The 25,875-nt window shown below is 47.8% G+C and overlaps 1 protein-coding gene across 3 annotated transcripts in view; it reads right to left on the minus strand.

Moving 5' to 3' along the window:
- Window positions 1-1,667: 1,667 nt before the first annotated feature.
- Window positions 1,668-25,875, minus strand: part of eipr1 (EARP complex and GARP complex interacting protein 1) — a 34,930-nt gene continuing 10,722 nt past the window's right edge. Inside the window, exons 4-9 of one of the 3 annotated variants that reach the window (XM_048270803.1) lie at window positions 23,018-23,174; window positions 18,025-18,124; window positions 15,227-15,363; window positions 6,125-6,292; window positions 2,929-3,096; window positions 1,668-2,187 (exon numbers count right to left, since the gene is read on the minus strand). In XM_048270803.1, the coding sequence (XP_048126760.1) occupies window positions 2,016-2,187; window positions 2,929-3,096; window positions 6,125-6,292; window positions 15,227-15,363; window positions 18,025-18,124; window positions 23,018-23,174 (902 nt within the window). In that variant the 3' untranslated portion in view covers window positions 1,668-2,015. Of the gene's footprint in view, window positions 2,191-2,928; window positions 3,097-6,124; window positions 6,293-15,226; window positions 15,364-18,024; window positions 18,125-23,017; window positions 23,175-25,875 lie in introns of all 3 variants that reach the window. The other 2 variants (XM_048270802.1, XM_048270804.1) reach the window with 2 other exon arrangements.

Below are 25,875 nucleotides of genomic sequence, written 5' to 3' on the forward strand. Positions count from 1 at the left end.
ATGTGATGGAGGGCAGAGGAGGAGGACGCCTGCTAGAGAGCGCCACTCCATCTGGGGGAGAGGATAGAGGTGTCCAGGGTCCTGTCCCCGGGGCAGCCAACCCATCTGAACCCACTCCTCACATCAATAATGCCTGCGCCGTGTGTCATGCAAGCCTAAGGATGGAGCTGAGGCATTATGCATTCAGCAGAGCCGCGCTACTCAGAGGCTGCCCCCCACCCCCCTCCCTCCCCAGGTGAGGGACCGTACCGTGGACCTCCTTCACCGCGGGGACCCGCCGGGGTCAAGCTGCAATTACACCTCCCCATCACTGGGGGCTGCGCTAATGAACACTCCACAGGCACTCCACCTCTCAGGGCGGGGGGAGAGGCTCGCTTCTCCAAGGAACAGAGATGGAGGAGGTGAAGTTCTAGAACCCTCAGATCACGTGCTCTACAGTTCTTACAGCTGAAGCTCACAATATTTACCTCAGTGCCTGTGGGCTCTGCATCTCATGTGTGGACTTTGCTTACATGAATACATGCGGTTATTCGTATTACCAATTTATGTAATTATATAAAAGTAACAACTTGATGATTGGTAGTATAAGAAGGGCAAAAATGTTCTGTAAACAAAAGCTATTGTTATATTTGCCAAACTATTTACCGTAATCCACAGTAAGGCTATATTGATTGATCTATTTGATGGGATGAAAAACAAAACACATTAAAAAGACAAAGCATTTATTTTCAGACTTAATAGCTTCATATTAATTTATAATTTTATTTGGAATGTACACATAATTAGTTGCCATTTTGGGCTTCATTGGTAACATTGCATGTCCATATAGAAATATACAGCATTATGGGGCTCCAATCATATATCTGACTGCGCATGTTGTTGGTATGCCATACATACATTCAGTTCTGAATAAAATAATAGAGCCATCTCTGCCTGACACATAGAAAGAATGTGCTTCTCACCGCTTTCTGAGTGATACCTGACCCATGACTTGAGGTAATACGGTGTACTTTTGATATCCCTATTCATGAGCTCGGTGTGTTTACAGTATGTTTCGGGGGCTCAGAGGCTCTACACTGAACATGTATAATTTATGTGGGGCTGGGTATGGGCTTATGTGTACACATTATAGGCTTTCAGGTGCTTTTTTCTGTTGGCTTTTGAAGTCAGCCCCACCAGCACACGCAGCCCTTGTGAGGAGAGTTAATAGAGAGAAACAGGGAGGCCAGTAAGGCTAACGCTAGCTTGATGTCAGAAAAAGGGTAGGGAGGTGGTGTGTGTGTGTGTGTGTGTGTGGGGGGGAGGTATGATGGAGGCCCCTGGCGGGCTGGTAGTGCTTTCTCCATGGTTGGGTTTTGTTCTCAGCAGTGGGGCTCTGGTGGTGCGTTGCAGGGGCCTCGGGATGATGTGTGTGTGTGTGTGTGTGTGTGTGTGTGTGTGTGTGTGTGTGTGTGTGTGTGTGTGTGTGTGTGTGTGTGTGTAAAAGGCATTAGGGTGCGTTCAGGTTCAGAGCATATATAGGGACTTTCAAAGACAGACACGGTCCACCCAGCCTGTCCAGCCCTGCACACCCCCAGTCTCACACCCTCTCTGTACTGCTCTTCAAACAGCCTCCCGGGCAACACAGGCGGCTGCGCCAAAGCTGCTTTAATTGGTGCTGTTAATAATGTCTTTGTGTGTGTGTGTGTGTGTGTGTGTGTGTGTGTGTGTGTGTGTGTGTGTGGCTCTCCCTCTGTTCTCCTCCTTTCCCTCTCCCTCACTACAACACTCTTCCATCTTCTTTGTCTCGGTTGTCTTTCTAGTCTGCAGTGTTTTTCTGTCGCAGAGACATACCCTCCATCCCTCCCTCCCACTTAAACAAACTCATTTGCTCTTCATCTTTTACTCTTACTCCCATCTCCCTCTCTCTCTCTCTCTCCCTCCCTCTCTCTCTCCCTCTTTCTCTCCCCACCATCTCCTTCTCTCTCTCTCTCTCCCCCCTCTCTCTTTCTCTCTCCCCCTCTCCCTCTCTCCCATTACAGCAGGATGCGGTACTTGAGGGCCCGGGGGACCCTGTTGATGACCAGGCGTCCGTCGTAGCTGAGCGAGGCGAAGAGCCAGGGGTCGGCGGACGACCACTCCAGCGCGTACACGCTGTCCTCATGCTCCTCATATGTGGCGATGATGCTGTCCTGTAGCGGCTCCCTGCTCCTGTCAAAACCACACACACACACACACACACACACACACACACACACACACAAACAAACACAAAAAAAACACACACACACTATAACAACCCCTGACTGTCAATCACCCGCTGTCGCTTGGCAACGTCCTTTCTGTACTTAGGGGCTTGTTTGTGAGTTTGGACTCACTGGCCAGCTGGGACACACACACACACACACACAAACAATCACTCACACACACACACACACTGCTGTTCGGTCGGTCGGTCACCGTACCGCAGGTGTCTTTGCTGTATGCAGGAGCTGCATGTCTAGAGGCTTTGGAGGGGTGCCACAGTCACAGCTGTCCCCTGCTCCTGCCACCCTACACAGGACTGGTGTGAAAATGTGTTCTTGCTGCTGCTCATTAACAAACACTAGCAGCAGCAACAGTGAACGAGTGCAGGAGGAGTGCTGGGAGAGGGGAAGAAACACACAGATAGGCAGGCAGAACAGATGCAGAGAGAGAGTGAGGGTGGAATAGAGAGTGCAAGAAATAGAGAAAAAGTCAAAAAAGTAAGGGAAAGAAAGAGAGAAAAAGAAAGGTGGACAGTGAGATGGAGGGATGTGGACAAGGGAATGGTAATGTGAGAAAGAAAAAACAGAAAGAGTACCACACTGTGTGAGATGGAGAGAATGCAGGACAGAAGAGAGAAGAGAGAGAGGTAGAGGAGTGCGACAGGGCCAGAAGGACGACAGGAGAGAGCTTGGTCCAGCATACTTTTCCTCCTGGTGGCCGTCCTCGCCGTCGCTGAGGTCATCGTCGTCCACCAGGTGGCCGAAGGGCTCGGAGGAGATGGACACCATGTTGGACAGGATGACCCGGCTGTCGCTGCTGCCCGTCAGTAGCAGCTGGTCGTGGGAGTGGTTGTACCTGACGCTCCACACCCTGCAGGGAGAACGACAGAGAGAGTGAGAATGAGAGAGAGAAAGAAAGAGCGTGAGAGAGAGAGAAAGAAAGAGGAAGAGAGCGAGAGAGCGAAAGAAAGAGGGAGAGTGAGAGAGAAAGAAAGAAAGAGAGAGAGAGAGAGAGAGAGAGAGAAGGGGACAGATGGAGGAGTCTAGTCGGTCACTATCCTCTGCGTCTCCACTGCGGCTGGATCTCCACGTCAGATTGTTTTGGGAAGACGGAGACGATGATGCCCCCCCCGTCGTCTCTAAATCAGATGTCTGCCTCCACTGTCCGTCTCTGTCAGTCACCTGGACGATGCCAGGTGGTTCTTAGTACCCCCAATTTCCATCTGTCTCTCTCTATGCACCTCTCCCTTGCACCTCTCTCTATCTCTCTCTTTCTCTCCACAATTCCCCCTCTACCTCTCCATCGCTCTCAGTCAGCCTCTCTATTGTTCAAAGCTTACCTCCTTCACCCTCTCTCTCTCTCTTTCTGCAATCCCCCCACCATCCTTTCCCACTCAACCTCTCTCCTTCCTCTGTGCTCTATGCATTTCTGCCCCCCCCTCCACCCTGTCTCCATCTCTCATGGCCCTGGGCAGAGAGGATCGCTGCTCCTTACTGAAGGGGTGTGTGGGGAGGGGGATTGGAGGTGGATAACCGGTGCTGTCGACAGAAAATCTGGCTCAGTCAACCCTTTCCCTCGGCTCGGCTAATCTGCTTCACTCCCAAAAATATTCCCTAATACCCCTCGCCCCGCGGCTCAACCGGGCAGCCCAGCTCTCTCTGCCCTGCCTGCATGCCTGAGTGGGGGGAGGAGGCGGGGGGGTGGGTGTCCTGTTGTGGCTTTGTAATTTCCTATCTAAATAGGATCAAATCTTCTTTGCTATTGATATGTTTTTTTTTAACCCAATCTCGCTCTATGATAGCATCCTGTGTCTGATGCGTTATCGTGCCGTGATTGGTGTGTGTGTGTGTGTGTGTGTGTGTGTGTGCGCGCCTGTCTGTGTGTATGTGTGTGAGCATGTGTGCATGTGTGTGTCCGTGCGTGTGTGAGAGAGAAAGATTATGTCTCTCTCCCTCTCTCTCTCTGTGTGTGTGTGAGTGTGAAAGAGTGAGAGAGAGAGAGTTTGAGAGTGTGCTCTTGGGCGCTAGAGAGGCTGTGTTTTGCACTTTAAACAATATGATTGTGTATTCTGCTAGTACACAAATATGAAAACACGCGGATAAGGGCGCACACACACACATAAACACACACACACACACACACACCTCTTTAGGCTGGCATGGAACACAGCATAACTACAAACCTATCCGCAGGCATACTGCGGCACACCAGAGCTGCATTCACAAAGAACATGTGCACGGAACACTAATTGGGACGTGCACACAAACACTTCCGTAACACAAAACACACACACACACACACACACACAAACACACACACACACACACACACACACACACACAAGCTCAGACACACTGAGGAGTATCTACATGCTTAGAAAAATAAATATGTACAAACACACACTCAGCATCAGAGCAGCGATTCTCACATACACAGACACACACACACAGACACACACACAGACTCACACACAAACTCACACACACACACACACACACAGAAAAAGCAGAGAGAGAAAAGCAGGCTTTGAATTTGATGTCTGGTTTAAGAGGGAGGATCAGAGAGAGCTCTCTGACACTCAAACCTGACAGGCATACACACTCTGTGTGTTTGTGTGTGTGTATGTGTATGTGTGTGTGTGTGTGTGTGTGTGTGTGTGTGTGTGTGTGTGTGTGTGCGCGTGAGCGAGAGGGGTAGAATTCCTATGTGCTCCTCTCTGATGGAGAGCATGGCTATGAGCAGTGTGGCTGCCACAGAGGAGAGCTGGACATATGCTTGCATGCCAGCACGGTCATTATGGATGTGTCCACACGTGCACCGCATCCCTAACACAGAAACACTCACATGCATTTATGAGCATATGTGTCAGCTCCAATAAGTATAAATCTGTGTGCTGGTGTGCACGCATGCGTATGCGTGCGTGTGTGGGCGTGTGTGGGCGTGTGTGTGTGTGTTGGAGTGTGAACACACATACTGTATGTGCATATGCATTTGGACCATGAGAGTATCCTTTGCTCATTGACTTTAAAACTAGATCATTATAAGTTTATATCATAATAGAAATGGATTTGCCTTTTTCTGTTTAATAAAGGAACCAAGTACAGCACAATGTTTAGGTTAGGGCTCCTGCATATATAACAATTATTTACATGTAAGCTTGGCCATCATCGAACATCGTCTGTCACATGGCAATGACAACAATGGAGCTATGGTGTCTGACACCTTGTGCTAATCACCATGCTACAGTGTTAACTTCATGAGTGGCTTTTGACATGGCTATCACTGACTATAATGAATCTGGCCCAATGCATTTTTACTGACAGCTTGTTAGCATCTTAATGAATTGTGCTCAGTCCACTAAATGCCCCCTATCATTATATTAGGTTCAATTGGTGACACAGGCAACAATGTCTCACCATTTCTTAACTAGTAAAAGGAGGTATCAGCAATTTAAATCCCCCAAACTGTTTCCAGGCTGTTTAATTTCTGGCAAAACCATTATAATATGGCAGCTATCAACACAGTATATGATGAATGCTGCAATCAATAATCAAGAACTGGCATTTTCCCTTTTTGAAACTTTACTTTTTGAAAACCATCAGCAATTCACATCCTAAAACAAATCGCTCATCTCATTGGTCTTAAGTTTATATTACGGGCAGCCGTGGCCTACTTCGAACCTGTAACCGGAGGGTTGCCGGTTCGAACCCCGACCAGTAGGCACGGCTGAAGTGCCCTTGAGCAAGTGTTTCACTAATTCACTGATTGGGATAAATGCAGAGACCAAATTTCCCTCACGGGATCAAAAGAGTATATATACTTATGCATGAGTGTATAGATTTTTGGGTACATATAGAGCGTGTGTGTGTGTGTGTTTGTGTGCGTGTGTGTGTCTCACCAGTGTGAGTGCTCTTCCAGGCTCTTCACTGGTTCGTTGACATTCCTCACGTCCCAGAACTTGACCTTACAGTCGTCCCCACAGCTGGCTAGATAGTACTGCTTGTTGGGATTGAAGTCCAGGTCTCGCACCAGCTGCCCGTGGGCATTCTCAATACAGTAGATCTGACTGGACGTGTGAGAGAGCAAGAGAGACACACATCAGACACACAGCGGAACACAGAAGGACAAAAAGCAAAACGGGAGAAAAAAAGGAGGACAGAAGGAAGAAAAGGAATAGAGAGGGGAAAAAATATCTACAATGCTGATCTCGTAAATCTGGGCTGGCTCGCACTTCTGGCAGTCAAGGCCAGACTCCATCTGAAATCAAATAAAAACCTGACAAGCCATAAAGAACCCCGTGCTCACACCACGCAAGGTGATGACTTGCCATGAAGCGTTAAGCGTTTGGGTCGCTGTTTGTGTTTGATGACCCCCACCCCCCCTCTCTTTTCCTCCCATTTGAATGAACAGACAGTACGCCGTGCTCTAAGCTCCAGGATCCACCTCCTGAGGTCGGTAGCTGGCTCTCCCTGCAGAGGATCATGGGAGATCTTGTCAGATTTCCTCGCCATCTCTCCCCCCCTTCACGGGCTATCTGGCGGCACGTGGATCTTATTATGCAATTACCACGCTAATTAAAAATCTCATTAAAACTGGAGGTGAAAAAAATTGACCTAAGGGGGGTAACTGGGCTTCAATTAGGTCAAGCTTAGAGTCTATATCCTCACAGATTTCCTCATGACTGGAGCTGGAAGGGTGTGAAGAGTCTAGATCTCTGTGCAGCCACGATGCTAATAAGTGGATATTACCAAATTAACAGAGAGGGAGAAATGAAAAGCTTGCTGTAATAAAATGCATGTGTTTCACCCCCTCTCGCCTTGTCCAGGGTTGAACATCCTAAGTGGCCTTTTTGTTGAGAAAGCTCTAACCGTGGTGCCTTGTCTTCGCTGAAGCAGCAGGAACAAAAACAAACGGGTAAACAAAAATCGTCTGCGTCTAGCGAGTCAGGGCCACAGAGGCTACTGGATGGAGCGTGGACACAGTGAGACGGCCTTCCTTGACTGACTCCGAGGTAACCACAGCGACCTCTGGCCAGGGTGGGGGGTGTGGGGGTGTGGGGTGAGGAGGAGGTGTAAACTCGTGCCTGCTCGTCTTAGCGAGAGGGGACGTGCGGCAGGGCCGAGGAAATGGAGCAGGAAATTGGGTTAGTCTCGCCGCGCTTCCGAGCCCCTCCATCCTTGCAAATCTGAAATTGGGATCCGATCAGGCAAAGCCCGGCAGAGGCAGTGACGAGCTCGCCAACGTGAAGAGGATTAGGCCCTTCTCTCTCTCTCTCTCCATCCCTCTCTCTCTCTCTATCCCTCACTCTCCCACCCTCTCTCCTCTCCCGCCCCCTAAAGCCGCTGGACAGGACCAAACCCAATCTAAAGCCACCTACCGCATACCCCACAGGCAACAAAAGTCATTACACACCCCCGCAAATGCGCACACGCACACACACACACACACACACACACATAGAGGACACCCCCAAACACGTGTGCACACGCGCACACACACACACACACAAACAGGCCGAGTGATAAATCGCTGTGTGATGGGGACAGACTGGATCTCTGGGAAGGGGTGGGGTGTAGGGGTAGAGAGAGAGAGAGAGCGAGCGAGAGAGAGAATCACACACACTGACAAGCCTCTGTTTCTATGGCAACCACTGGCCCCCTGAAATCATTTCTCTTATCAAAATTAGGCTGAGGCTGGGAGGGTGAGCAGGTTAGCATGGGCCGCAGAGCGCAGCTGTGTGTGTGTGAGTGGCAATCGGGATCTACAGGACTGTCTCATCAAATGAGTCTATTTACACAACATGGCACCTCTGGAAGTCAAATAATGACTTCAGCCAGCACGGATAATTCACTGAGAGTAAGAGCATAAAAGTTAGGATCTACTGGCAGTGAAGTTGAGGAAAGAGACAAACATATGTGCCCTATAAATGCAAGGTTTCATTCACAGCATCATGGGCCCAGCGCTGTCTCCAGGGGAATATTAGTTTAAAAAGGTCATGGGAAATCTTGTTGACGGCCTTGAAAGTTCAAGGTTTGATTGAACATTTCCAGACACTTCCACCTCAAAGCTATATTTTTCTACCTCTGTAAAACAGATGGTGATTCAACTCAGCCTATGGCAGGCAGGGACTTAATGCCTCGGTGTGCAGAGTGTCAAAGGGACTACGTCTCAGACATACACTTAAAGACAAGGCATTTAAACCGGAAGCCATTTTGGTTAAAAAAACAAAGCCAAGAAAGAGCTAATATGGCTGTAATCAATCATATTCACTTCCCATTTAGACTGAGAGAAACTGCCAATTGCGTAAAATTTATTGAAATCTACTCAAGCTGAATATTATACAGTAAATCATATGCAGTAATGCACTTCACTTTTGGGCTCTTCTAAACTTCGGTTACAAAACCCTACATTAAAGTAGAATCTTATTCAAATGTTCCCGGAGGATAGCAAGCTGTACAACAACAAGGGCTTGGCAGTATCAGAACATAACCATCATTCATATTCCATCATTATTATTGTTCATCTGAGTAGGAGAATATGCTAGACCCATCCAAAGCGGTTCTGCTTCGACGTAGACACGCTTCCTGCAGTAGGGCGTCTGCAGATGTCTGCGCCTCCCGTCCCTATATTTGGTCTGGGCAGACCTCCCTACACACAGTGGAGGGTTTTTGTTCTCCGCGCGGCGGGGGATCATCACGCTGGCACTTAGTTTGGGAAATCAGTGTGATACTTGAAAGACCTCGCCATCTTCCCTGATTTCTGTTTTATGTAGATTTAGACATCTTACTAACAAATGAGTCTCTTTGGATTACATGCCAGCAATAACACAAAGTTACAGAGTGCTCTGCAGCAGCCTGTGTGTAAAAGTCCAAACTGGCTGCCATGGCGTATGAGTGGTATGTCGTGGTCTGCACAGCCCCTCCACCGAGTGGTCACTGCAACCAGACAGCGAGACAGACAGACAGACAGACTTCTCATTTCTCTTTTCTGAAAGCATGGCACAGTGTGTGCTATGGCAGCTGGTTTGAAAGAGCGTGCAGAGATTTTGGCTGAGTGAGTGTATGTGTGCGTGACAAATATGAGTGTGTGTATGAGACAGCGTGTGTGTGTGTGTTTAAGGACACACTCGCCTTCGCTGCACCGATTGCTTTGAGTAGTGCTGTTGAGTAGTGACTGCTGTGGGAGACCATTCCCAGTGACATGGGTGGCCAGCCTCTGACCAGCACCGCATCACACACACTAAAGAAAATGGCTGTGCGTGCACACTCACACACACACACACACACACACACACACACACACACACACACACACACACAGAAACACACACACACACGCTGATCCACTCTTAAGCACATGGGAGCACTGCCAATGTGCTAAACTGGAGGACTCTGGAGAGAACCTTCCGTTGACCATAGAAACTCAGGAAGACACACAAGGATTGGGGAGATGAAAATATGAGGGCATGAAATATGTAATGGCATGTAAAACAATTGTGGATGATTTGAGGATTGACTTTGCTGGATTTGTGCATTAGTTAGGCCTAAAATGCAGTACCATACATTCTAAATCACAATGGTAGAAAATGCAATCAGATAAAATAAATAAAAGCTGGACTTTTTCACGTTTTAATAGAAATGTTGCTTAAAGGAGAATTCCGGTGTAATATTGACCTAAAGTGTGTTAAAACATGATACCGAGTGTGAACGTATGTCTCATAGCCCATAGTCCTCTGCACTCCGAAATCTGGTGCTAGTTAGCCGATGCTACCCACAGCTTTTTCAATGGGGGTGCCTCGGGCATCGGCCTAGCAATGCAAATAAATCACTGTTTTACACCATTTACGAGGCTCAACGCATCTCCACACTTCAATCGTAGACTTCGAGGGCCCTGACATTTAAAACGAGACATTGAGAACTTTGAAAAAGCACTGGTAGTTTACCTACAAGACGATTTATACAGACAGTATCTTCACAAAGTTTAGCGTTTGCAGCCATCTTGAATTTAGTCAGTTACTCAAGTCGAGCAACGAGTAAGAATGAACAGGTATGATAAGGGATCAGATTCCAAAAATAATTCCGTGGAAATGCATGTATTCCAGTTGCTGCTACTGGAAGCATATACTGACCAATGATTTCAGAGCAGCCGCATAGCGTTCAAGAATCTTCTACTTCTTCAGAGTGGGAGATGAATAAATGGGCATTAAATAAATAAATTTGGGCAACTCAAGCAAGCAGTAAAGCGAATAACCAGATATACTCCAATTCTGTGTGGAAATATTTGAATTAATGTATTATTTTCGGCAAGTACATTTTAAACTGCTACAACACAATTCCCTGATATTCCATGACTTTGTCCAAAAAATGATAAAATTCCCTGACTTTCCATGTCTGGAATAGACTTTCCAAAATTCCATGATATTCCAGAAATTCCATGGATCGTGGGAACCCTGTAGTGTTGTTTGTTGAGACTATAAGGAATGTGGGCATTCCCACAATGCAAATATTCTTTGCTTTGAGCCACTACTGTACATCAGTTTATAATGCTGGCCCAGCATTCTCTTGTAATATTCATCGATTCCTCAATGATGTCAACCCATCCAGGCCTGGAGGCATCAAAGGCCCAAACCAGGATGCTCCCTCCACCAAGCTTCAAAGAACAGAGGATGGACCGCAACTCTACTGGGAGAATATACTGTGGACAAATAAGATCAAAGTTGGATGCTTTGGCAGGAACACGAAGAGGTATATTTCGGGGAAAAACACTGCAAACCCATACCATAATCCCTGAGGTGAACATGGACATGATAATCCAGGAGTAATTCTCAAACAGAATCATTTTAACACAAGAAAACGTCATGGACTTTGACATTTAAAGAAAACATTCCAGGACTTTGACATTTAACAAAACATTCCAGGAATGAATTGTTTACATTTCCTCAAACACAGAGACATTACAATTGTGAAACATACAAAAATGAGGAAACCTCTGAGAGTCCAGATAATACATGATATTTTGATATCAGCATGAGATACTGGATGTCAAAGGTTATGGCTTTTTTGGACTGACTGGGTTCCTGCATGGATGATGTCTTGCTGTGACTTTAAGGGAGCCTGGCCAGTGCTGTTTGGACTGGCACCACTGACCGATGGTACTGAGGGTGAGAGAAGCCACGTGGCCAACCGGCCGGCTGTCTGCGGGTGCAGTCAAGCATGAGAAGGCGGCACTCACACACAGCTGGTGTGCCAACTGGGTAGCCAGACAGAGAGACAGTTCGGCGTGTGCCCTTGCCTGATTCTCTGACCCTCCTACTCCCCCACCTCCACACATAGAAACACAACCTGTGTTCAAGTGTGTGTGTGTGAGTGTGCATGTGTGTGGTGCTCATATGGGATTTTCTATTGGACATTCACACACAAAAACTCACAATCGCTCATAGTCCCATACTGCGCGGGATAAAAACGGCACATAGAGTAAAGAAACTGAACAAAATGTACCATGTGTGTACAAAATGATCCCTCTGTGTGCGAGAGGGTTCCTATACACCAACCTGACCACAGCTACAGATTCTTCAAAAAGATAGCAGTGCATAATTTGTCTGCCACTGATGTTTGTCAATTTCTGATAGCTTCCTATTGAATTGGTCATTGGGGTCCATGAAGCTTATGTAAAGTGACCATTCACATAGGCATTTATTGGCTGTTGGATAGTGATTGACTGTTGGTTGTAGTTGGCTTAGTTGTAGCCAACTAAATTTCTTCAACAATTTAGCTTAAGATGTTGTTGAGATATGGAAATATGCCAACTGAAGTGCCCCCTATGGACAGAATTTCACACAATTTGTTTTGTCTCAAAAACGCTACGTAGATGTTTGATTGATGTCATTCACTAGTTGGCCCAACTCCACAAATTAGTTATTTTGAGGGTCATGCACATTTCAACATACCATTGAGTTAACGATACCATTTGAAGATGCAATTGAAGAAGCCTTTAAAAGCAAAAGCTAAAGTATGCAGAACTGGTAGAAGAAGTGAGAGAAAGAGGCCGGCAGGCACACAGAAGACCAGTGGAGATGAGTGTTTGAGACTTTGCAGCCAAATTAACCACTTCAATCACTTCTGTTGTATTTTGGTTTTCGGGGAGCAGTTGCTCAAAGGAGCTTTAAAGGAGTTGTCTGAGGAAATTTAAAACATGTAACCAGTGGAGGTGCTCACAGACACCTAGGGGACATCACATGTACATTTATCTGTATTATGAGAAGAAGCCTTTTTGCCATAAGATGTTAGGTGCCTAAGGTGACCAGGGTTAATAATTCTTCCCTTTCCCTAGCCTGGGTTTGTATCCAATTCTTTCCATTACCCTCACCCAGGTTCATATGATGGCTGATGGTAGTTGGACTCCATAATGTTATAATATCCAGGCTTCAAGTTGTTGGGAATGAGTACTGGTACTTGTATGTACCAGAGAGATTTGGCTAGGGATGGGCATCGTTAAGAAATTATCGATATCGATGCCATTGTCGAGTCTGCTTCTCGATGCGATATACCATTTGCTGAACACTTATAGGATGCCTTTGAGAGTTGTTGGCTTTGAATGTCTAATTTAAAGTGGTTTTAGAGAATGAATATCAAGTGTGCAATATCAATTTTGAATGCTTTAAAATTTCTAAAAAAGTAAACATTGGAATCGTTAGTGGAATCGTTAACATGTGGATGTGTACGATTCCGATGGATCGGAACGTTTGGAACCGATTCCCAAGCCTAGGTTTGGCTACTGTGAAAAGTCCCCAATTAACACCATGAGGAATTGAACATATGTTCCTTCCTGTGTATAACTAAAATTGATCATTTTCTTACAAGGCCACTACATGCTTCTCTGCTCACCCTCCTGCTTTTGCCTGCTCCATTTCTTCTTGTGCTGTGCTTGACCCAACTCTCGTCTCTCTGTTCCACTGTTCCTGCTTTGCTCGTCTCTGGCCATTTCATCTTTTTTTTCTTTATCTTTCGTTCTCCATCTCCTAGCGCTCGCTTCTACCCCTCTGCTGTCTCTTTCCATTTCTCTGATTCTATCCGACTCCAATCTCCCCCTCTCCCTCCCTCCCTCTCTCACCGTCTCTTCCTTCACCCAAGCATCCCTCTGTACCTCTCTCCCACTCCTCCTCCCCTTTTCTCTCTCCCTCTGTTCATGCTCTCAATCTCTCCGGCTCACTGCAGCTCATCTGGTTCATCAGAGGGATCAATAGTGCAGTGATCATTATTCTGTGTGCAAAGCCCACACATCGGCCGGCCTTATTCCATCACACAGCTACCCCACCTCACACACACACACACACACACACACACACACACACACACACACACACACACACACACACACACACACACACACACACACACACACACACAACACACAAACACACAAACACACAAACACACAAACACACACACGCACGCACACACAAATGCACATACTGTACACACGCATGCACAGACACACAAACACACATACACACACACACACACACACATACATACATACAGGCAAAGGTGCGCAAACACACACACACAGGCAAATACATACATACATACATACATACATACATACATACATACATACATACATACATACATACATACATACAGGCAAAGGCACACACGCACACACACACACACGCACACACACACAGGATAGGTCATGATTATACGACACAGCGGTACATCGGATTGCTAATTAGGGATGTAACGGTATGAAAATTTAACCTCACGGTTATAGTGACCAAAATTATCACGGTTTTCGGTATTATCATGGTATTTTAAAAGTGTAGTCAAGTAGTCAAGCTGAAATAGTTTGTGTCCCGTTCACTTTTTCATGTTTAATTGTTAATTGTTATTATTGCTTATATGCTTATAGCTTAACTTACCCTACCATGACTTGGAGTTTGCTATTTCTGTTATTTGTGTCCAATGAGTGAGACCAAAGTAAGCATTCAAAATAAAACTTTAGGCTACTGTGTTCTCCTGATAACGTGAGCGGAATGGATTTAATGTGGACGTAAACATAAAAAGACGCAGAGTGGCTAAATGATACAGAGCACGTTTTGCGGTGAAAATGTTCTGCCTTTTAAAATCAGGTGTAGCCTAATCCGAATCTCAGTTAAATCCATAAATTAGATATCAGAATCAGTAGGGTAGGCTACCAGTTTTGTTTCATTGTACCAGGCCTACTGTATGTCAAAAAGCAGGCTCAGATGAAGCTGAGAAGAATTAAACACACGGTTTCAACACCGCGGTAATCAACCGTGATGGTTATGATATTTCAAAAGAAAACGGTAATTGTTATCGTCAACATTTTTATCGCGGTTTACCATTATACTGGTAATCGTTACATCCCTATTGCTAATTAGCCAATAGACCGCTGTACACCACATCCGCCATTCCCCTTCTGAGTGACAGCGAACGTGACGCGGAAAAAGATACTAAAGTGATCTGAGAGGCTCTTCAAAGGAAAAAGAGTTTGGGAGAGGCGCCGTCCTGAATACCTGAGATCAGTGATTGCTGCTGAAAACTGTTCTAGGCAAAGTCATTTTTCCTGACGTCGGAAACTATAGGCTACTTGCTGTTTTGTAAACAGAGGCATTCTGTTGTAAATGTTGTCAAAATGGCTGATTATTGAAAAATTATGCAAATTAATTTATTATTTGTGTCATCCTGCATTGGGAAATATTTTTCAAAGGTAGCTTTGAAAATTTGTTTTGTTCACAAACAAACATTCACAAGAGTATTGGGAAAAGATTTTACAATTTCTAGAACAATCTATGACAGAAGTAAATCAGCAGGACAGACGGAGAGCTAGAGAGAGGGAGAGAAAGAAAGAAAGAGAGAGAGAGGGAGAGAAAGAGAGAAAGGATGAAGGCAGGAGGGAGGGAGGGAGGGAGGGAGAGAGAGAGAACAAACAGCAGATAGGGACAGATGGACAGACAGACAGACTGACATGACGCTACCTCATGCTCCGCAGATCCCAGCCGCGGATGGCCGTGTCGTTGGCCGTGGCCAGCTGGGTGCAGTTGTGGTGCGGGCTCCACTTGCCCGAAGTGAACTTCAGCTGCCCTTTCCCCTCCAGGGTGGCACTGCTGGAAACCTGCAGGGAGACAAGTGGGAGGTGTGTGTGTGTGTGTGTGTGTGTGGTGTGGGTGGGGCAGATCGATCCGCATTAGTTCACCTCTAGCCTTACTGGGAAAAACCCAGGAGGACAGCACAGAAGAGCAGAGCGTAAACGTGTGGGAGTCCCCCCAGCCACCGCGCGCACCTCATACCATACGGGAGACCACCTCAGGCTCTTCTGCATGAACAAACAGCCTCTCGCCGGGGAGTCAGGTACACTATTGACGCAAAGCACAAAGGAGCACGTGACTGGAGATCTCCCAACACTTGGGGTATGTAGGGATTGTAGGGATTCAGTGGAGGAGGAGGAATAAATCTAAATAATTCTAAATAAATATATAAAAACACCCAGAACTGGATCTAGAAATCTCTCCTGTGGAACCTTTGTGGCCATAGAACAGGGACCTGGATTTGTTTTGTTTCCTTTTCCCCTCTATATTTTGTTCTCTTAAGTCTATGATTTGAATGTGCTGGTGCTGGTGCTGGTGCTTGGTAGTGTTGGTTTCAGCCGTGCCTGCTGGAGACAGGCCAGTGCACAAAGCCTGCGCTGGGGCGTATCGATCCGAGGGCTCGCGCTGCCGCTCCTGCTCCCGCTCCTGCTCCCGCTGTGCTCGGCCTCATTATTTCACACAGAGCTCCGCCATTCTCGACCCTTGCAACAGACGGCCATCGGGGGAAAAAAAAAGGAAAATAACAAATAGTGAAAACACTAACAGAAACGGCGTTCGCAAAACAAACCGAGAGGTGGTGCTGGACCGACGCGGTGGTGGGCGTTCACTCGAGTGCCGCGCTTTTCGGTGGCCGTTAAGAGAAAGTGGCGGTCACCAGTCATGAACGGCTTGAGATGGCAGTGGTTTGGATAGGATCTGGCCAGGCTGCCAGGGTGGCAGGTTGTCCTGCACGGGCCTGCGCTGAGACCCACTACAGCTATACATGGCTGCTGGCAATGACAAGAAATCACCATCATCTCTTTCCTTTAATCCTTTCCTTTAATCTCTCTCTCTCTCTCTCTCTCTCTCTCTCTCGACATCTCCCCAAGTCTCTGGCTGTCCATCCTTTCCTCACTATCTCACTCCCTCTCTCCCTCTGTCATTTCCCCCTGTCTACTCTCTCTATCTTCCCCACAGCATTCTGTCTGTCAGTCTGTCTTCATGTCTATCCGATTCTCTCTCATCCCCTCTCTTCCTCTATCTTTCTTTTCTCTCTCTCTCTGTCTCTCTGCTTTCATGGGAAGCCTAATCCAGGCAGTGGCAGGGGCTGAAGCGCAGATGAACACATCAACGGCAGCATTTCAGATGCAAATCGGGATGTGGGGATGGAGGAGAGAGAGAGAGAGAGAGAGAGAGAGAGAGAGAGAGAGAAGAAGAGGGAGGCAGTGGCAGGGAGAGTGAGTGTGCGAATGAGAAAGCAGGAGATAGGGAGGGGGTGTGATGTGAGGGTGTGAGGGTGTGTGTATGTGTGTGTGTGCGTGTGTATGTGTGTGTGTGTGTGTGTGTGTGTGTGTGTGTGTGTGAGGGGGTGCTGTGCCGTGATGTTGAGGTGGGATGGGGAGGGAGAGGGGTCTGCTTGCAGGAGATTAGCATTCTCATCAGCAGTGGAGGAATCTGGCTGCTCTCTCTATTTTTTCCGCTCGCCCTCCTCCCTCCATTTTTAATGGGTGAAGTGCCCTCAGTAGGCCTTGCCACTCGATAACCCCCCCCCCGCCCTCCCCCCTGCCTTCCCCTCTCTGTTCAGCATGCAAAGCTGACATTAGTGTGACCTCACAAGGGGTCTGTGCGTGGCATCGACCACAGCCCTCTCGCCTAACCTCACTCTGTCTCTCTCTGTGTGGTGTGTGTGTGTGTGTGTGGTGGTTTATGACTCTATGTGTGAGAGCAGGGGGGAGAAGTGAAAGGCTGATGTTTTCACAGGTCCGCTGCAGCACGCCGTCACACACTCCCAAATGTCAAGTCACAGGGTTGCGTCCTGCCAGACCGAGGCCACGCTCGGCCCCTCTGAGGGTTCCTCTCCCCGGCATTAATTGCTAACGACGGCGGAGGGATTATTAACGAGTGGCCTCCACACTGCAGACCACTGCTAATAGGAAAGTAAGGGACCAACCTCGGCCCATCATCCACACACTACTGCTACACACACACACACACACACACCTTTTTTAATTGAGAGGCTTTGAACTTAAAAGGAAAAGAAGCAATTTACCAACTTTAAAACATCAGCTTTTTGATATGACTTTTAGACGATTCAAGCTATGGTAAAGGCCACCTTCTCTGAAGGCCATGGCCAGGCAGTGGGCAGTCTGTGTCATTGAAGTGTGTGGTGTTATAAAGCCGTGGACCCAACACAGCATCAATAAAAAAGAGAAACTAAGAGAGACGGTGGTGGAAAGTGCTGTTTAAGTAGGGACAAATTCACTGAAGCATTTATGCAATGCTACTCCCACCACTCTCTCTATCTCTCCCACCCCCTCTGCCCTCCCTCCCTCCCTCTCTCTCTCTCTCTCTCTCTCTCTCTGTCCCCCTCTCTCTCCCTCTCTCTGTTCCCCTCGGAGTGGAGCTCCGGAGAGGCAGAGTGCGGTGCAGTGCTGTGCTGTGCTGTGCTGTGCTGTGGTTATCAGATAATGAGGCAGCCGGTGTCTCACCGCGGCTTTGGTGGAGCTCTCCTGAAGGTCCCACAGCACCGCGTGGTTATCGGCCAGAGAGATCACACGACTGCCGTCGCCCATGGGCTCCCATAACACACTGCAGGAGAGAACCAGAGAGAGAGAGAAAGAGGCAGGGAGAGACAGAAAGAGACAAGAAGAGAGTGATGGAGGGAGAGAGACAGATAGAGGTGAGTTAGTGTACTGAAATTACCACAATGAGCAGTCTCCCACTCCTCCATCTCCCTGGCCTTTTATGGTTGAAGTGAAGTGCCATCTCACCAAGGCCACCATCACATGGGCAGATTTTTAACTAAGCACACAGGTGACATTCAACATCAATCAAGCCTGGCTGAGTTATGGGCCAAAGCTTGGCTTGGCAGCCTATATATTTGCACATTATATCCTCGGTGTCCTCAAAAGCATGTGAGGCAGCAGCTCTCTCTCTCTCTCTCTCTCTCTCTCTCTCCTCGGAGACTCCAGTGCCGTCAAGCTCCAGCCGCCAGCCGCCTAATTACCCAGCAGCCCCGGTGCCAGATGCAGCAGCAGCAGCAGCTACGGCAGCCGTCTGCACTGCAGTGGGCTGATGAGGACGGTGGAAGGAGAGAGAGGAACAGAGAGAGAGAGAGAGAGAGAGGGGTACAGAGAGAGAGAGAGAGAGGAGGCAAGAAGAAATCCTACTTAGGATTCCATCCGGCTCTTGTCATTTGCATGCTTTTACTTGTGAAGGAGGTGAGAGGGAGGATACCGAGAGGGGGGGGGGGGGAGAGGGAGGGAAAGAGAGATAGATGGATAGGCAGCACGATTGAAAAAGAGAGAAGCCAGGGTAGAATAAGCATTTATGGGGGATATAAATCGCTGAGCAGAGGAGTGGCACTGGTGGCAGCAGTGGAGTGTTTTTTTACCCTCTCTCTATCTCTCTCTCTCTCCGGCCCTCCCAAGGTGCTGGGAGTCAGGGGTCTTGAGCGGTCAGGTGCATCATCCCGGTAAACCCCCTGCCAGTCACTGGCTCATCTCGCCGGCCGTTTATTCCATAAAAAAGAATTAGCCCCAATCCAGCTCAATTTATTCAGTGCTTTGAGATTTATAAGTGCGGGCCTCCCAATAGTATCAATTAATTCATAAGAACGGGGGCGACTCACTTTTATGGCCGTGTTATTATGCCAGACCCATAAGTTAAGGGCGGGAGGATTAAAGAACATAAGTCATGTGCATTTGACCTTGAAGAACAGAGGCTTTGCATCTTTGATTGAAGTGAATATGTAAATATGTCCTGAAATGGCTAAAATGGTCTCTCTCCCCTCGCTCTCTCCAGCTCTCTCTGAAGGCCCCATGCATATTAAAATGAAAGTTCGGGATGCGCTTGCTCATCACGGGCCATCGTTGCTGTAAACGCGATTGGCTCTTTGCATGCCGGCACCTATTGCGGCAGCTTTTTAAATCCGCTGAAGCCGGGATGAGGGGATTCAAATGTCCACGGTCGCATTACCCAGTTGGGGGTTGAGGGTTGTGGGTGAGTGGGTGAGTGGGTAGGTTTACTGGGTGCATCTGGTCTCCTGGATGGATTAGAGATGGAGGCAAGGCGCGGAGAGTCGCCCACACAGAAGAAATGGGCACGGCATCAAATGTTTTGGTGGGCCGCCCCAGCCCCTGTCGACCCCTACTGTGATTATTCCATCTCTGCTGGGCATATTGACTGACCTATATATTTATACGTGTGCGCACAAGTGTGCATGTGTGGCTTGCGCTCCGCATTGGACTCCAACTGATTCCCTAAGAGGCCCAACTGTGTGCAACTGGCGCTGTGATTACCAAGACGACAAAAGCTCCCCCACCAACCTCCATTCACACTCCACCCTCTCCCCACGCCCAATCACACCGACTGTCAGAAATCTCTTCGCCTGATGATCATCTAAAATTCCTCCCGACTCTTAGCCAACGCCCGATTGGCGCTAAATGCTCAATCGCTATCGATTCGCTGATGCACGTCACACCAAAACGAGACGCCACACTCCTAGGGGCTGCAACAACAAAAGACACAAAAAATAGAGAGGAAAACAACAACGGGGTGGTAACAAAAAAACCCTGTCTTTTAATGTTTCTTTTATTTATTTATTTATTTTTGTTTGTTTGTTTGGCGTCTCGCTTTTGTGTGGTCTCTTCAAAGGACCAGCTTTAAAACCTGAGACTGTCTGCAAAATAATTCTGAATCTATACCTCCATTCTCCTCAATTTGATTTTCGCATTGGCAACAAAGAGGGGACAATCACAGCACGAGGCTAGCCAGCTGAGATGTGTTGGGGGAATGGAGCGGTGGGTTTGGGGCTGGGGGGCTCCAGGGCTGGGGGGCTGGGGGGCTCGATGGCTGGGGGGCTCCAGGGCTGGGTGCTGGGGTGCTCGATGGCCGTGGCTGCAGGAGTGCTTCCATCAGAGCACGCAGACGGAGATGGAGTGGGGCTGCCGGAGAGGGATCAGGGAAGCGGGCGGACGAGCGAGGCAATCCATCTTCAAAAAGCCAATAGTACAGCAGCAGCAAGCATGCTACAGGATGCTCATCAAACACATACACATACACATACACATAGGCACAGGCACAGGCACAGGCACACACAAACAAACACACACACATACAAAGACACACACACAAACAAACAAACATGTACGCATACACACACACATACAAAGACACACATGTGGGAGAATAAAGAAACCACAAATAAAGGGGAAAAAAACATCCCATGCCAAACTAAATAGAGCCGATACATACCTACACAGACACCCAGAACAAACAGACACACACGCACTCAAACAAAGACAAACACACACACTGAAAAATACAGACAGACACTCACACACACACACACACACACACACACACACACACACACACACACACACACACACACACACACACAGAGCTTGTTTCGGTCCCCTGCCCTTGAGAGTTTCACAGCTCTGGAGGTGAGAGGGAAGCGGCAGCAGCCCCATCAATCTCCCCCACAGGGCTCCACTCCACTGGTCCTCTCTGCCAAGCATCGACTGCTAAAATCCACATGCACACACACTCACATACACATATAACGTCTCACTCTCACACACACTCTCACACACACACACACACACACACACACAGACAAATGCTTAGCCACATACTGTATGTGTGTAAACACAAAAGCATGCATGCATAAACTCAGTAACCCAATAATCTCTCCCTCCCTCCCAATATATAACCGAGAAACAAATCAAACAGTGCTTAATTTCAATCTTACAGATTAAAATTTTAGAATGCTGTTAGAACCAAAGATATTATTAAGGGAAGTCAAACACACCATGTCTCACACTCCCTGGCTCTCTTGCTCGATTTCTCACACGTGCAGGCACACGCGCACACACACACACACACACACACACACACACACACACCCCTCAGGTGACACCCCTCCTCTGGAAGTCTCTGACAGACAAGAGCGGAAGGTGTGCCCTGACCAGCTGCCACCCTTTAGCTGGGGGAGCCGTTAGCACGTACACATGCATGCCAGCCCTGAACCACGCACTCACCGACAACTGAGCGAACCAATCAACACCTGCCACAGCCCTCGGCACCCTCCCATCACGCTGCAGCCGTCAGGTCCCAGGTCTGACCGGGGCAGCAGGGGTGGAGGGGGCAGCTAGGCCAGGCCAGGCGCCTGCGAGGAAGCAGCTCCTGGACGACAGCAGGTGCTGGGGCAGGTGCTGACTTGCCAGGCGGGAGCCCGTGAGCAGACGCCAGTGACTCACAAGGTGCCAGCGCACAGGAGGAGGAGTGGGGGGGGGGGGGGGGGGGGTTACGTGAAAACGCAGGGCACCAACACACACCTGTGACACACCTGTGCTCATTGGCCCAGGGGCCACGGCGTCCTCTGTGAACTTTGACCCCACACGTGGACATAAGGGCACTCAAACTCGAGCACTGCGCAGAGCACCACTGTGTTGACCTTACGGCGGTATGGAGAGAGAGAGAGAGAGAGAGAGAGAGAGAGGGCGAGGGCAGAGGAGATTTGGACTCTTTTGTTTCATTTCAATTGAAAAGCGGCTCTGCAAGAAAGAAAATGACCAAAAAAACCCAGTAAGGATGAGTGGAGGGGGAGGGAGGGGCTAGTATTCTTTTATTCACACATCAAATGGAAATTCTATCAGAATGTGCCGACTCCAGTAACGCTTCCTTTCCAATGGGAACACACTGGTAGCTGCCAGTGGGCAGAAAAGTCAGAGCCAGAGAGAGAGAGAGAGCCAGAGAGAGAGAGAGAGAGAGAGAGAGAGAGAGAGAGAGAGAGAGAGAGAGGAGAGAGATGGAGAGGGGGTAGCGTTTAGTCTCTCAGTCTCTGCCATTGTGAACTGGATGCACATGATATTATCCACGGTGGGGCTAAGACAAAAGGCGTGTGCGCTCTGGCTAAGCCCTGCCATATGTAGGTCAGTCAATACTTTCCCTGCACAAAACAAATGCAAGCAAGGCCACTCAACAAAAGCTTCAAAGCTTCATCTTACTGTATGAAATAATGAGGAAGCGTGATAGAGAAAGGGTGAGGGAGGGAGAGAGGGAGAGAGGAGAGAGAGAGAGAGAGAGAGAGAGACATGGAGGAAGTTGTGGGAGGTGGGCAGAGGACAAGGAGAGAGCTGGATAGTGAGATGGAGTGAGACCATGATAGGAATGAACTCAGAGAAGGGATGAGAGAGAGAGAGCAATGGCAAGACCAAAATAGAAGATGGACTAAGACAGAACAGACTGACGGAGATGCACAGACGGAGATACCAAGAGGTTGAGAGAAGAGAAGAGCCAGTAGAAAAGGAAAAGCAACAGAGAGAGTGAGAAACAGTACAAGAAAAACAAGGGAGGAGTGAGAGAGTGAGAGTGAGAGAGAGAGAGAGAGAGAGAGAGAGAGAGAGAAAGAGAGAGAGTGTGCAGGCAGCAGTGGAGGTAGCTGTAGGGTTAAATCGATAGCGCGCAGCATACCAGGCCATGTTGCCGTGGGCTGTGTTGTCAAGGTGACAGAGGAGCTCCAGGGTCTGTGGGTTGTTTGATGAATCGTCGGGGGACTCATGGCTGCCTGATTCCCATTCCGGGGGCATCCTCCACACGGCTGCACACGTTACCACCCGGCTCTCGCTGGCTGGCCACCACAGGCAGGGCACAGGGAGCAGAGACAGGGTTACACTCCACGCTCACAGCACACACACACACACATGCTTACAACACACGCACACACACACACGGGCACGCACGCACGCACACACACACACACACGCACACACACACATACACACAACACATAGAAAACAAGTACAATCCCAAAATACAATTCACAGGAAATACAGTAAGCTATGTGCACTGCTGAGCACAAAGTAGCATGTGCACGCACGCTGCATTCAGCAGAGTACAAGTATCACAGAGGGCACTGGACAGGCCACCCACCCACACACAAACACACAACACAGCAGAGAATACAAGCAACAGTGCATGCAATCAACACCCACAGAAAATAGGACAAAAACACAGACACAGGAAACAGGGACATAGACAAACGAATGCGGCACACACATCCATACACAAAGAATACCAAAGCATAACACAAACAATCGACCATGGGGTGTATAGACTTCTGCTGATAAAATGCAGCCACGCAAAGAGCACTAAAGCAAAACTTTGATAATGTGTCTCAGTGGGAGCTAGACCCATTGTTATCTCCTCAGTAGATAGCCACTGTTACAAGTCTCCAGTCCAAATGCAAAAGGCCTTTATCAACTCCATGTGTGATAAATGTTAAATCTAAAAATCTTTAGAAAACTGTTATGGGAAACAACTTTAGCTTTGTACCAAGTTTACTGACAATCCCCCTGTGCAGCACAAAAACACTTATGGTTCATAAAGGGGCTTTATCACAGCCAGAGTCTCTGGCATGCCAACAATGGTTCTCTTAGATAAACAAGCGTATGTCTGCTTGGTGAGTTTTACATGTTCTTTCAGTGTGTATTTCTTTGTATCTGTGCATTGTTTGTGTGTTTGTGTGTGTGTCTCAGTCGATATTAGCCACCTCAGTAACTAGCCCATCTAAGGCATACATCTGTGAGTCTACTCCCCCTAGAGGCCTGTTCTATAAGTGTGTGTGTGTGTGCAGCCCTCTGCTCTGCTCTGCACCTCTCAGTGTAGGAATGCCTGTTCTCTTGTGCCAAACACTCTGATGGGCGCCGTATGAAACGCAGATATGAGCGGGTTGTCTGCTTTCGTCTTTCCTTATCAAATGTCTCTGGTGACTCCAGGTAAGTCATCATCAGTAGATGCTGCTGGATCTAAGGCTTTAGTCACACACAAGCAGACCTCTTCTGGTTTCATAACAACGTCTACCATCAATGGGAATGTGCTATATGTCATCACAACAAAACATCTATACAGGGTTCTGCTAAAAGCTTATCACCAAAACTCCCACCAATAGCTTACGACTTCTACTGCTAACAACTAACCCTCACTGCACACTCAACTAAGGAAACTCCAACCACCACTCCTATTTTTCCGTATTATTTTTGGCAGAACTGCGCCGATGTGGGGCGATGACACTGCTGTCAGTGTGGTGCTCACTCTGATCTGATAGCGGATTGGAGTTTGTGGTGGTGGGGTGGGGTGGGGTGGGGTGGAATAGCGGGTGATGTGGGGGCACCCGGCGCCTTTGACTCGCGCCCGCTCCATTAGATTGGATGTCACGGTAATTACATTTCGCTTTTGAACTCTGCTCTGACATCTCGGCCAGATCTGCCGGGCCACAATGAGGCCCAAGAGAGGAGAGAGACGACACGCCGCTTTTTGTTTTCGCTTTACCTTTAGAGAAGGAGAAAAGGGGGATGGGGGGTATGGCGTATATGTATACGCATGTATGGGTTAGCCATTATTTGGATTGTCAGAGACCAGCCAAGGCCAGGGGCGTCAGTCTCTAATAAACTCAAAATTTAATTACATTTTTCCTCCAAATCATTTCTTCTTGTTCATTTAATTTTTTAATTGCCTCGTGGCAACTCCGGCGACAGAGGGAGTGCCAAAATGTGACATGTTCCATTAGCATGGCCGCCAGTGTGACAGAGTCGGGGAAGTGGTTTGGGCCGTTTGTGTGTGTTCTTTTTCCATAGTGCAGAAATACTGCATTTGAGAGTATATGCAACGGACACACCACCTTATGAATGTAGGCAGCTAAAAGCTCATGACATCCCGCATGAGTAAAAACTGGAAATGTGGAGTGCAGTGTCCTCTACTAACACTGGCACCCCTGATAAAGTTAAATCTGTGCAAAGGGGACTGTTGAAAACTCTTTGCTGGTTTAAGTCTCAATCTGTCACTCCAGATATTGACAAACGCATAAGCTTTATGTCAGTAAATTAATTAAAGGGGAAAAAATGAAAATGAATTTCCTCAGGACGGTGTCAAAAATTAATGGCACCCAAAGAAATACTGATAAATGAATTGAACGATTAAAATAGCTCCTATGAGTGTCAATGAAACTTAAGTTGGCACCCAAGCCTTCCTGTTTCATTTGGATATAAATATGACAAATTTCCCAGGTCATCCATCCATACAATAACGATCACAGTAATGATACGAGACAAAAGGATTTTGAGTTGCCAATCAGAAAATAGCTAAACGTGGGCAAAGAGCAATAATTAGTCAGGGTAATTATCTACAAGATTGCAGCAAATGGAGATGTTAGAAATCTGACAAGAGAATGTGTCTGTCTTGACCGCAAACACAGCGTGTGGAATGGAACAAGTGGTGGGCAGATTACAGCAGTTACAAGTCACCTTGCGGTCAAGACAGACTTCCAAACTACA

This window comes from Alosa alosa, chromosome 19, assembly GCF_017589495.1.
Source record: "Alosa alosa isolate M-15738 ecotype Scorff River chromosome 19, AALO_Geno_1.1, whole genome shotgun sequence".
Lineage (NCBI taxonomy): Eukaryota > Metazoa > Chordata > Actinopteri > Clupeiformes > Clupeidae > Alosa > Alosa alosa.